The sequence below is a fragment of the Astatotilapia calliptera genome, chromosome 3 (assembly GCF_900246225.1).
Source record: "Astatotilapia calliptera chromosome 3, fAstCal1.2, whole genome shotgun sequence".
In the NCBI taxonomy this organism is placed as follows: domain Eukaryota; kingdom Metazoa; phylum Chordata; class Actinopteri; order Cichliformes; family Cichlidae; genus Astatotilapia; species Astatotilapia calliptera.
Window position 1 is genome coordinate 24,067,601 of NC_039304.1, and position 11,524 is coordinate 24,079,124.

Genomic DNA, 11,524 nt, shown 5'->3' on the forward strand with positions numbered 1-11,524 from the left:
TATTTTCGTTTTTCCTGCAGTGTATGAAAATTGGTGTATTTCAAAAATAAAACTATGAAGACACTCAAAATAAATTTCCTGTGGTGGGAAACTATTTTGTGCAACTTTTTTGTATTTACAGTTTTGAGGGATAAGCCTCTTAAATTTCTCTAACTACAAATATATGTTAAAAAAACAAAAACGATTTTCAATTATATTTGTAGTTTATTGCACTTTTTTGCAATTTATGTAATTACTATGCACCTAATGAATACATATTATTAAAATCTGGGCTATAATGGTTGTATTGATGTATAGCAACTTGAAATGCTCCCAAAAATGGCTCCACAGCATGTAAAAATATAATATAAGTTCTGGCGGACTTGGTTCTATGGTAGGTCTTAAAGGGTTAAAAGCAAAACTGTCCATCTGAGCACACTTCCTTAATTCAGGGATTGAAACTGAAACACGGGTGTTGATTTAAAGAAGGAAGAAACAAATGTTTTATTCTCCCACACACTGTGGACTTGTTTTTCATATTGTTTTCTATAATATGAAATCCATGGAGTCTCTTCTCACTTTCTCACTGTGGACTCTCATTCACTGTTTGGATTTTGTTAAAGGTAAATCAATGTGTTTCTATTACAGATGTTACTTTTAGTTAATTTTACACATGGGTTTATTGGTTGTGAGTTGCCTTTTTCAGTGCAGTGTGAACATTAATAATCCTCTTGTCTTCTGTCTCCACTGTGTAACTGCATTGTAGCTCATCTCTTCATATTTGCTGGTCTAATGGAATATTTATTCTGACTCTCATGTTAATCTTTTGTGAGTCTCCCGTCTCTTTTAGCACTTACGATCAGTGCAGGTTACTTCTCTGATGTTCATGTCATTGATCTCGACACACTGCATGTAGTCTACTGCATGTTAACTGATGTGTCTCGACCTGATGTTTTTGAACCTGCAGCTGCTACTCTGAGCATCCATCCAGGCAGGTCAGTTTTCTTCTATTATGAAACTGTGACTCTGAGCTGTGCAGTGCCAGGCAGCTTCAGCAGCTGGACAGTGAAGAGAAACACCTCCACAAGGTCTTCTGTTTCATGTGAGACTTGGGGCCAATTAAATGGGTCATTCTGCACCATCAAAGGTGTCTACCCATCAGACAGTGGAGTGTACTGGTGTGAGTCTGACAGCAGGGAGTGCAGCAACATCCTCAACATCATAGTGACAAGTAAGCTTGCTAAGTAATGTCAGATTGTTGATGTTGTATCTTAAGTAAAAATAAATGAACACATTTTGCAACTTTGTAACCAAGGACAAAAACCAGAGTCAGAGACCACAGTTTCTCTCTCTGCATTTCAGCTGGTGTCATCCTGCAGGGTCCTGCTGTTCCTCTGACTGAGGGAGACAGTGTGACACTAAACTGCTCCTATAAGGAAAAATATGCAAAGGAGTCTACGTCCAATTTCAGTACTGCTTTCTACAGAAATGGTGCTGTTATTGAAAAAACATCTGAAGGAAGGTTGAGCTTTATCCATGTGTCCAAGGAGAACGAAGGCTCCTACAAGTGTGTTCATCCCACTAAAGGACAGTCACCAGAGGTTATGCTGGAAGTGAGAGGTGATGGTGATGATATTAAGTTTCATGAAGCTTTCGTCTGATGGCTTTTAGGAACAGGTATCCAGTACTCTAGGAGTAAAACTATAAATCAGAACCCTCATCCTCCTGTTTGCCTATGTAATGCGGATACGAAAGCTGATGCGCCAGACTGCCATGCTGAGTAGAATGATGATTTTAAATACAAGGGGGGAGGAAGCGAGTCAAATACCAAGGGCACAAGCAGGTCTAATCGGAAACAGTTTATTTCCAGACAAAAAAAAAAAAAACAACTCTTAAAAAACATACGCAATAAAATGTTATCAATATACTAAAATCCTAATGGAGACTAAATAAAACAATTCTAAAACCCATAAAAATACAATTTTCTATATTCACTATAATTCCCTGGTGTAATTATGCCAGATGTTTATTACGGGTCCACCAGCAGTCCAGGAATCCCTTCTCCAGAGCGAGGTCCACACCAGCCTCGTCTCCGGCAGATGAGAAGGAGCCTCCTATCTCGTCCCTTCACTAGGCCCAAGATGGGCCTGCACTGCATTAGATTTACTTACATACAGTGTCCCAACATTTTTAGGGTCCCAAAAATGTTCAGGGTCTGTGTTTAGCATTCTCAGTAGTGAACGCAAATAAAAACTGACTAAAACACAAGTTGTATAAAGCGCTTTGAGTGCTCAATGAGAGTAGAAAAGTGCTTTATAAGAGCTAGTCCATTTACACAGTAAACTCTTCACCACTATGAACGATGGATTTTCTTTATTTACTTTTCATGTAACATTTGGTCCTAAACAGGAAAAATAATGACAAAACTTTTTCTGTGTCACAGCTCGAGCTCCATCTACGACTGCTCCTCCTCCTCCTCCTCTGATATCTCTTCCCAGGCTGGCATACACAATCTTTTTGTTCATCCTGTTCACTGGTATACTCATACTGTGTATATCCATGTGCAAAGGTTGACTCAAGGTAAGAGTAAAACAAAAAAATATATATTTAGAATAATATATTCAATTTCCACACAGGGTCAGAGGTCCAATACAACATCGTAGCTGCCTAACAAATGTCAAAAAATCAATCATAAAACTATTTTTCCAAACTTATTTTGTCAGTCTAACAATAATTCAAGTATGAAATCAGGTGATAGATACATCTGATTGAAAATAACTTAAAAGCAGCAGCAACACTTTAACCTCTTGCTGTGAAAGATTCACGTCTTCCATTTGCAGCCTCTTCCAGTTGGACAGTAGATGCCAACTGACCACAGTGGTGTAACGTAGCTTCTCAACTCATTACACTTTGTGAAACAGACCCTTGGTTGTGGCTCAGCTAGTGACCTCAGGCATGTTTGTATGTTGATGTTCATTAAGTGAAGAAAATATTCATGATTTAAAGACAGACAGTTATCATCAGGGATTCGTATTGTTGTTAATGAGGTCAGAGGTCAGAGCTAGATCTCATGGCAACAATAGAAAGTGCCACTATTGTATAACACTGCTTATATGGGATTAAATTCTGCTTTTAAAAAAAGTCCCACTAAGTTTCTGTTCCTCCTGCAGCTGAAACTGAGACAAAAATGAGAGAGTCTGATCATCTATGACTGGAGTGTCTGAGGATGAAGATCATGATGAACAATAACGATCAATGTATCACCAGGATTAAAGTAACATTTTTTTGGTTTTACTTTTTTAACTTTATAACTTTTTAACAGCTGATGTTTTGCCTACCCTGTTAGCTCATGACTTGATGATCAATCTGCTGTTTGCACTGAACTGAAAACTGCATAATTCTCACATTTGATGTGTTTTTGGTTTAAAAGACAAAAACAATGATTATGTCAACGTCAAAATGTACATAAGCTTCATGCTAGTCTTTATATGTCAATATTAACACTCTGATGCTAACGTAGTAATGTCTTTATTATTGTAGTTAAAATCAAATAAAAACTAATGTATTATGTTTCATATTTGCTCTGTGTATTACATTTTATAAGAAGTTTCTTTTAGGAAACCAGGGGTACAGGTTTGTGTTGTCATGTTTCCTGTTTTATTTTGAAAGTCTTGGGTGTCCTGTGTCTTCTATGCTGAATGTGTTTAGTTGTACTTTTTTCCCTGTGATGTCATTATGCTCATTAGTGCCAGCTTTTCCCCAGGTGTTTCCACTTCCCTCATTACCCCTCTGTGTATTTAGTCTGTGTGTTTTCATTCAGTCTTTGTCAGATCATCTGTGTTTCTTTCCTCCACGTAACGTTAAGCTCACGTATTTCACGATTCAACTCAGGTCTTGCGCATGTTCCATGTTCATGTTTTTTCCTCATAGCTTCTCACATGCTCCTGCCCTGAATCATGTTCATGTCTTTTGTCATAGTTGTCATAGTTTAATTTCTTCCAGTTTAGGTTTTAGTTTAGTTTTCGTCCCTGTTCACTTTATCTTGTTATTTGTACTCATATAATCACCCTTAACAAAGGGCTTTTTATTCATTCTACATTCAGTTTTTTGTCTGCATTTGGGTCCACTATTTGCTCAACATACAGTCAGTCGACAATAATGTTCTTATAAATAAACAAATGTATCGTTATCTTGTTAATTACTTGTTAATTACTTGGTCAGCAGCTCCATGTTCTGGTGGGATTTGTGAATCTATGTGCACAACAACTGGTCTAAACTATTTTCTTTCCTGAACTGCACCTCAGGCCCCAATTCACTCAATTCAGTCTTTCTCTACCTCACCAGAGACACAGATCTCTTCAAGTCCCCCTCATGCTTTGAGGAAGTTGAGGTAATACATTTGTATGATTGAAGTCGTGTCTGAATACACCACTTCATAGTCTATGTCTCCCCCTTGCTGTCTGATCACAAACAGTCCTTGCCACTTAGGAAGTAACTTTGAGCTTAACTAAGAAGCATTACAAACACTTTGTTTCCTGGTGAAGCATGTCTGAGTCAAGACTCTGTGTTGTACAAATACTGCTTCCTGGATCTGAAGCAAATTCTCTCGTAATAACCTACCAAGAACCAGGAGCTTCGCTCACAGGTCCAGAACGTAATGAGTCTAAGTTTTACTTGGACTCATGCTGCTTCATATTTGGATGATGACATCATCCAAGTATGAAGCAGCATATGCGGTGTGTGGTACATGAGGCCGTACTGTACTGCATTGCAAAATACTGTTGCAATGCAGCAACATCTGCATTATTCTATTCTATTAACAAATACAGAAACAGTATGCACCATACTTCTGTTAAACATTCACTGTATGTGTAGACAGCAGCATAGAAAAGGTCTGCAAAAACCTGGAAAATAGTAGTACTGATTTCTAGTATCTGAACATGTGATATACACACAAAATCAGAAAGTCAATTACCCAGTAGCAATCAAAGCAATTTGCTACCTGACACCAACTTGGTATAGTGTACTTCTAGCATAATAGACATGGATAAATCAGCATGAAGGTACTGAGGAAGACTCTGGTTTTAAAGTGTGATGTACTGATGTCCCTGAGCAGCAGTCCTGTGGTTCAGAGTGAAACCCTCTCTTACTGCCAAAAATGGGACACACTGAATGAAAAACGTTTTTTGGAGTAACCGTTGTTTCAAAATGAGCCTCTATTATTAGTCTGGCGGAGCTTAAGAAACTACATTTTGTCCATGAAACACACAGTACTAAGGATAATGCTGCTGATCAAAATTTCTGACTGGAGTTTCGTGGTGAAATGTTCCTTAGTTAAAAAAGCAGCATCCCTGGTGGAACCTGTATTTTATTTTACAGTGAATTTACTGCTCTTTCGATTGGCATTAACCCTTTAAGACCTACCATAGAACCAAGTCCGCCAGAGCTTATCTTTATATTTTTACATGCTGTAGTGTCATTTTTGGGAGCATTTGATTGATTGATTGATTGATTGATTGATTGATTGATTGAATCTTTATTTTGAACATGTTGAAAAAGTACAACAACATAGAATTAAAAGAGACAAATGAACAAAGCAAAACAAAAGGAAAACGAGCAACCACAACTACTTTCATGTTCAAAAAGGAGCAGGAAGAAGCATAAGCATTTCAAGTTGCTATACATCAATACAATCGTTATAGCCCAGATTTTAATAATATGTATGCATTAAGTGCATAATTACTACATAAATTGCAAAAAAGCAATAAACTACAAAAAATTAAAAAACATTTTTGGCTTTTTGTTTTTTACATATATTTCTAGTTAGAGAAAATTAAGAGGCTTATCCCTCAAAACTGTAAATATAAAAAAGTTGCACAAAATAGTTTCCAACCACAGGATATTTATTTTGAGTGACTTCATAGGTTTATTTTTGAGTTACATCAATTTCTACATACTGCAGGAAAAACAAAAATAAATCCTATAATACAAATTTGCAAAAAAACAGCATATGCATCTAAATAAACTGTTTCAGTGCAATTTGAGCTCTAAGCATCACAGAAACAGTTTTTTGTTGCTGCAAATTCTTTTTATGAAATTTTTGCAAAGCTATATGTGGAAGGAAACCGTGACCTCATGGTGAGTCAACTGCTTCTGACCTTAACTGGTAGCAGTTACCGAAAAAAATTCTCCACACCCCAGACAACCTGACCACAACTGTGATGGAGTCATTCTGCATCCCCAGATCCACCCACCCACCATGTCCACTCAGAGAGAGAGAGAGATCAGCCATTTTCTGAAGCAGTTATGTAAACAAAAGCCAGCAAAACATTTCTATAAATCAAGAAACAATAATCCTCCACAAAATGTTTCTCTCTTCATGTGAGCACTAACTGAAAGATAAGTTTTTCTTTTTTTCCCTTTTTTAAAAACTGTATCTGAAAACAAGAATAAAAAATCTGGAAATGGCCATAATCCAGGAAACAGTGGCCATAGTCCAGGAAACAGTGGAACATTCCCTGAGTGCCTAAGGTTGGAGCACACATTTATAAAAATATCTTCTTCTTTTTTTTTTTCAATTTAATGTGACCTGTGATTACCTCATTAATAGAATAGAATAATGCAGATGTTGCTGCATTGCAACAGCATTGTGCACCACAGTATCTGGGGTACCATTTGGGAGGCAGGCACATGCACCTGCAGATGAGCAAAACAGCAGCCATTGTATCCTGCCTGCATCCCAAGATAAGGAAAGAGGTACATCAGTTCTTGAGGTGGGCTGGTTACTATTGTTGGTCCATGCCCAGCTTTGCGCAGCTGACCTACAATAATACATACAGGTGACCCTGAATCCTCCCTTAGTTATGCTGCAATAGGCATAGGCTGCTTGGGGATTCCCATGATGCATTGAGTGTTTTTTCCTTCTCAGTCACCTTTCTCACTCACTATGTGTTAATAGACCTCTCTGCATTGAATCATACCTGTTATTAATTTCCGTCTCTCTTCCACAGCATGTCTTTATCCTGTTTTCCTTCTCTCACCCCAACCGGTCGCAGCAGATGGCTCCGCCCCTCCCTGAGCCTGGTTCTGCTGGAGGTTTCTTCCTGTTAAAAGGGAGTTTTTCCTTCCCACTGTCACCAAAGTGCTTGCTCATAGGGGCCATATGATTGTTGGGTTTTTCCTCTGTATTTTTTCTCCGCATCCTCACAAAAACAAAAATGAACAGCTTGTAGAACTGGGGGGTCATATATAGATAAGAACTGGGAGGGGTGTGTTTGGAGGCGTGGTCCCGCTCCTGAAATTCAGATAATTTATCTCCAAGTAAAGTTTGGAATCTGTACTTTATTTTCCACTTAATTTACAGCTCGTTCAGTTTGGCATTGATGAAGTAATTGCAGGTCACATTTAATAACAAAACAAACAAACAACAAACCTCCCCCCAAAAAAACACTTAAGTTGTTTTTATAAATGTGCATGCTCGAACCTAAAGCACTTGGGGAGAAACTGTGTTCCATTGTTTCCTGGACTATGACCAATTCCAGTAACTTTCTCAGTAACTGCTACCAGTTAAGGTCAGGAGCAGTTGACTCACCACTATGCCATAAAGCTGGCTCCTATTCTGAGCTGCTCAGTGGAGTTTAGTTTGGCTGTGTTTGGCTTAGTCCACTTTTCCACTGTTCATCAGAAATGAAGCAGCCCACCGGAGAAGTAAGCTGCCCACAGACATTAAGTTACTTTTAGATTCTAGATTCTGTTTTAGAGTCAATATGAAAAACACATGGACAGGAAACAGACAGTAATGAGGATGATGCTGTTGACTGAAAGAGAGAGTTGTTTTGTTACATTTCCTTTAGTTATAAAAGTGGCATCATTGCTGGAATCTGTATTTAAATTTTGATGAATCCACGGCTCTTTCTGTTGACATTGATGACGTAAATGCAGGTCACAGTTTAAAACTCAGGCACTCAGAGAGAAACTGTGTCCCACTGCTTCCTGGGCCGCAGCAATTTCCACTCTGTGTTTGAAGAGGCCGTTCCATTTATTTGGAGAGTTGCTTCATTCTTTCCTTCCTGGCTTCAGGTACAGTCAAAATAAGAGTTGGATAAGCTATTTTGGTTATTTACATCAGAGTAAAACAGAAAATGATTGTGGCATTAAAATAATGTTACAAACATTGATTATCAATTTTATTTTAGGATGAATTTTCTGGAATATTTTGAGAAATATTTTGGGGGAATTATTGCTTCTTTGATTTGAAGAAATGGTTTGTTATCTTTTCTTTAAGTATACTTTTCAGTGAAAGCCCTCTCTCTCTCTCTGTCTCCCTTTCTGAGTGGACATGGTGGATGATTAAGTCTGGGAGTGTGACTGAGTAACTGCTTAAAACAAGCCTGCAAACACTGCTAACTGTAATTTCAAACTGGAGTCTCCAGGTGAAACTGTCAGCAGCGGCTTGACAGATTTTACAGTTTTAAATGTAATGCTGGTGTTTTCAACAGTGTTTCTATAACTCTGATTGATTCTTCCAATCTGCTGGGCGTGTCTGCTATATGTGCTGTGGTGTACATCATGTTTCAGAATATCGCCCTGATAGACACTCTTTCTCACTTTTTCTTTGACTTGAAGAGGAGGAATGGACAGAAAAGGATGAGTCATTCTCTGCTCTCCTACAATGGCCATTTTATCATTTTGCAGAAACCCTTAAATATGCTGCTGGTTTCCATAATGCCCTGTTCCAGTCAGAGTATGCAGGAAATGCAGATATGTTGAGCTGTTTTCGCACCAGTCTGCTAAAAGTGTCACCACATACAACTGCATTGCTGGAGAGTGAAAGCTAGCAGTATGAACTGTTTACTGATCTGCATTTCCTTCACAATGGAAACATTTCCACCTCTTATGATCCAGCCTGATGGTTTTATGGAGGATCGATGAAAGAAAATCAGTGTGTGACACTGAAGTCTGTTGAGATGTTTCACTCAGGTTTTTCTAGAAGATGGTTCTGAAAACACTCCCATATTGAAGTAAATGTAGTCACTTTGTTTCTTTTATGACAAGTACAGGTCCAAAGAGTCACAATGATGTAATTTTTTATATAATAGTAGACTATCAAATGCTGTTAATAACACTGGTTTCAGTGTATTTTCACCTGAACAAAGCTTGTCCTTAACACACTATTCATTCAAGAAGAGTATGAAAAACAACAAGCACGTCACTGCTGTTTTATTGATAGTTACAGGTTATATAAATGCGTAAAATTAAACTGTATATAAGCGCTGGTCTTAATATGTTCTATACATGTTTTTACGATAGTAACTTTTTTTTTTCTGTTTTCCACAGAGACACTAACACCACTATGAAGCTGCTGACTCTGTGTGCTCTTCTCTGTGCAATGATGGCTGTAACCACTGCTGGTGGTGAGTATGGCAGTATAATTTCCATTATATATATATATATATATGAGTGTAATTAAACATACAAATTAATAGTAAAATGTATTAATTTAATTAATGTAATCTTATTTATGAGAGTTAAAGAAAATTGATTGATGCCCACAGGTTTTTTGCATTTTCCAGATTTTCAATAACTTATGTCACGCTTAACAGAAAAAAAACCCTTACAAACCTTGAGGTTTCTGGCTGTTATACTGTTATACTCAATACCTAAATGATTGGCTTCCACTTTTAATTGACCTTCTTTCCTGAAATACAAAGCTTAAAGTAACATATATCATATATCTATACCAATCTATAAATGTGAAGGAAAGACAACGCCCTGTACTTCATACACATAACTGCACCTGAACACCACCAAACCTTTAATTATTGTTTATATGTCCAATGTTACTTGTATGACTTGTCAGTTATTGGATATATAATAATTAAAAGTAATACAAAATAAGATATTAACCAGAGACACATGTACAACTGTTCATTTGTCCACAGCCAAGAGTCACCTGGTCAAGAGGTGCATTTATTGTCCTGATGGTTGGAATCAAGCCCGGTGTCCTTACGGTTGGACTCAAGTCGGTAGTCGCTGCTTTACCTACAATCAAACACCCATGAGTTGGGATTCTGCTAAGGTAATTTTATTTTACTTTTATCATCTTTAACACCTGATTGAACCACTCATTGTTTTAAAAAACCTCTGCTTTGTCCCTCTTCATTGAAGAGACACTGCTGGGGCTTGGGGCAAACCTTGCATCAGTGCACACTTACTGGGAGCACCAAAGGATCATGCAGCTGTTTGGCAACACGCCAGTTTGGATTGGAGGAAGCAAAGGACTCAAGGTATATTGTCAAAAGAAAATGTTAATTCCCACCTGCAGTGAAACCTGAGGCAGGGGAGAGAAGCTAAAAGATCAGGCATTAATGATAACCAGTGTTGGGAAAGTTACTTTGAAAAAGTAATTAATTATAGTTAGTAGTTACTTCTTCAAAAAAGTAGATGAGCTAGTAACTGAGTAACAAGATTGTAAAAGTAATTAATTACTTGAAAACTTAACTATAATTAATTACTTTTTCAAAGTAACTTGCCCAACACTGGTTAGGATAAAGCACAGGCCTGTCTGAACTACTAATTTTTTTCTTCTACAAGGGTACTTGGTGGTGGAATGATGGGACCAGTTTCTTCTTTTCAAAATGGTGCTGGGGAGAGCCCAGTAATGGTTACTATGAGAACTGTCTGCAGATGAGTTCTCGAGGTAATTTAGAACAGTTATCAACGAGTGCTTAATGTGTATGACTGGTTGAAGTGATCAAATATACAAGCCATAAAGGCTGGTTCTTTAGGTTTTTCATTTGAGTAACATTTGAATGATTTCTGCTCTTGAATCTTGCAGATTCAAATTGCTGGCTTGATGCATGGTGTGGATATCGTCTGCCATCTCTCTGCGCCAAGAATATCTTCACCTGACAGTGTTGGACTGACACTCAAAGCATGAAGCTCCCATAAAACACACACTGATGCATGATGGTGTTTGCTCTTTGTTTTTGCAACATTAACTTAAGCTTCCTGCAGCATCAGCTACTCTTCTTGTGAGCAAAGAACATTTGCTGCATTGATGTCCTTATGACTTCTGACCTTGCCAGTTGCCAGTGATTCTCCTCACAACTAAAATGAGGGTAAACAGTCCAGCAACCACAGCATGTTTCAAAATGTGCTCCATGAGTAAAGACATTGTGCAAATGTCATGACTTGCTTGTTTTGCGCAGCATTTGAGCATTTGCAAAAGCGCACAAAATTGTATTGCACATGTAAAAAATATATAATAATAATAATAATAATAATAATAATAATAATAATAATAATAATAATAATAATAATAATAACAACAACAACAACAACAACGACACTAATTACAAAGTAAAAAAGGACTAAATTGTTATAGTCCCTTATCAAGAAATATAACAATTTAGTCCTCACAATAAAAGAAGACGAGTATACACAATAAAAACATACAAAAACAAATAAACAGAGATGTACATAGTCATCTATACCATCAGGCTTTCATTTTAACATACACACATACACTCATCTCTCTCAGATC

The 11,524-nt window shown here is 37.4% G+C and overlaps 1 protein-coding gene and 1 pseudogene across 1 annotated transcript; both read left to right on the forward strand.

Moving 5' to 3' along the window:
• Nucleotides 1-541: 541 nt before the first annotated feature.
• LOC113013786 (Fc receptor-like protein 5) lies at nucleotides 542-3,496 on the forward strand. The gene is made up of 5 exons (XM_026154940.1): nucleotides 542-602; nucleotides 947-1,210; nucleotides 1,342-1,599; nucleotides 2,423-2,559; nucleotides 3,150-3,496. Exons 1-4 carry the CDS (start codon nucleotides 542-544, stop codon nucleotides 2,551-2,553), a joined length of 714 nt encoding a protein of 237 aa, XP_026010725.1. The 3' UTR covers nucleotides 2,554-2,559; nucleotides 3,150-3,496.
• Nucleotides 3,497-9,331: 5,835 nt separating this feature from the next.
• Nucleotides 9,332-10,890, forward strand: LOC113013793 (type-2 ice-structuring protein-like; annotated as a pseudogene).
• Nucleotides 10,891-11,524: the final 634 nt, after the last annotated feature.

Coding starts and splice junctions, on each gene's coding strand:
- LOC113013786 (XM_026154940.1), top strand. CDS start 542: ATGGAGTCTCTTCTCACTTTCTCACTGTGGACTCTCATTCACTGTTTG. Junction 603..946: donor CTGTTTGGATTTTGTTAAAG/GTAAATCAATGT, acceptor TTGAACCTGCAG/CTGCTACTCTGAGCATCCAT. Junction 1,211..1,341: donor CCTCAACATCATAGTGACAA/GTAAGCTTGCTA, acceptor TCTGCATTTCAG/CTGGTGTCATCCTGCAGGGT.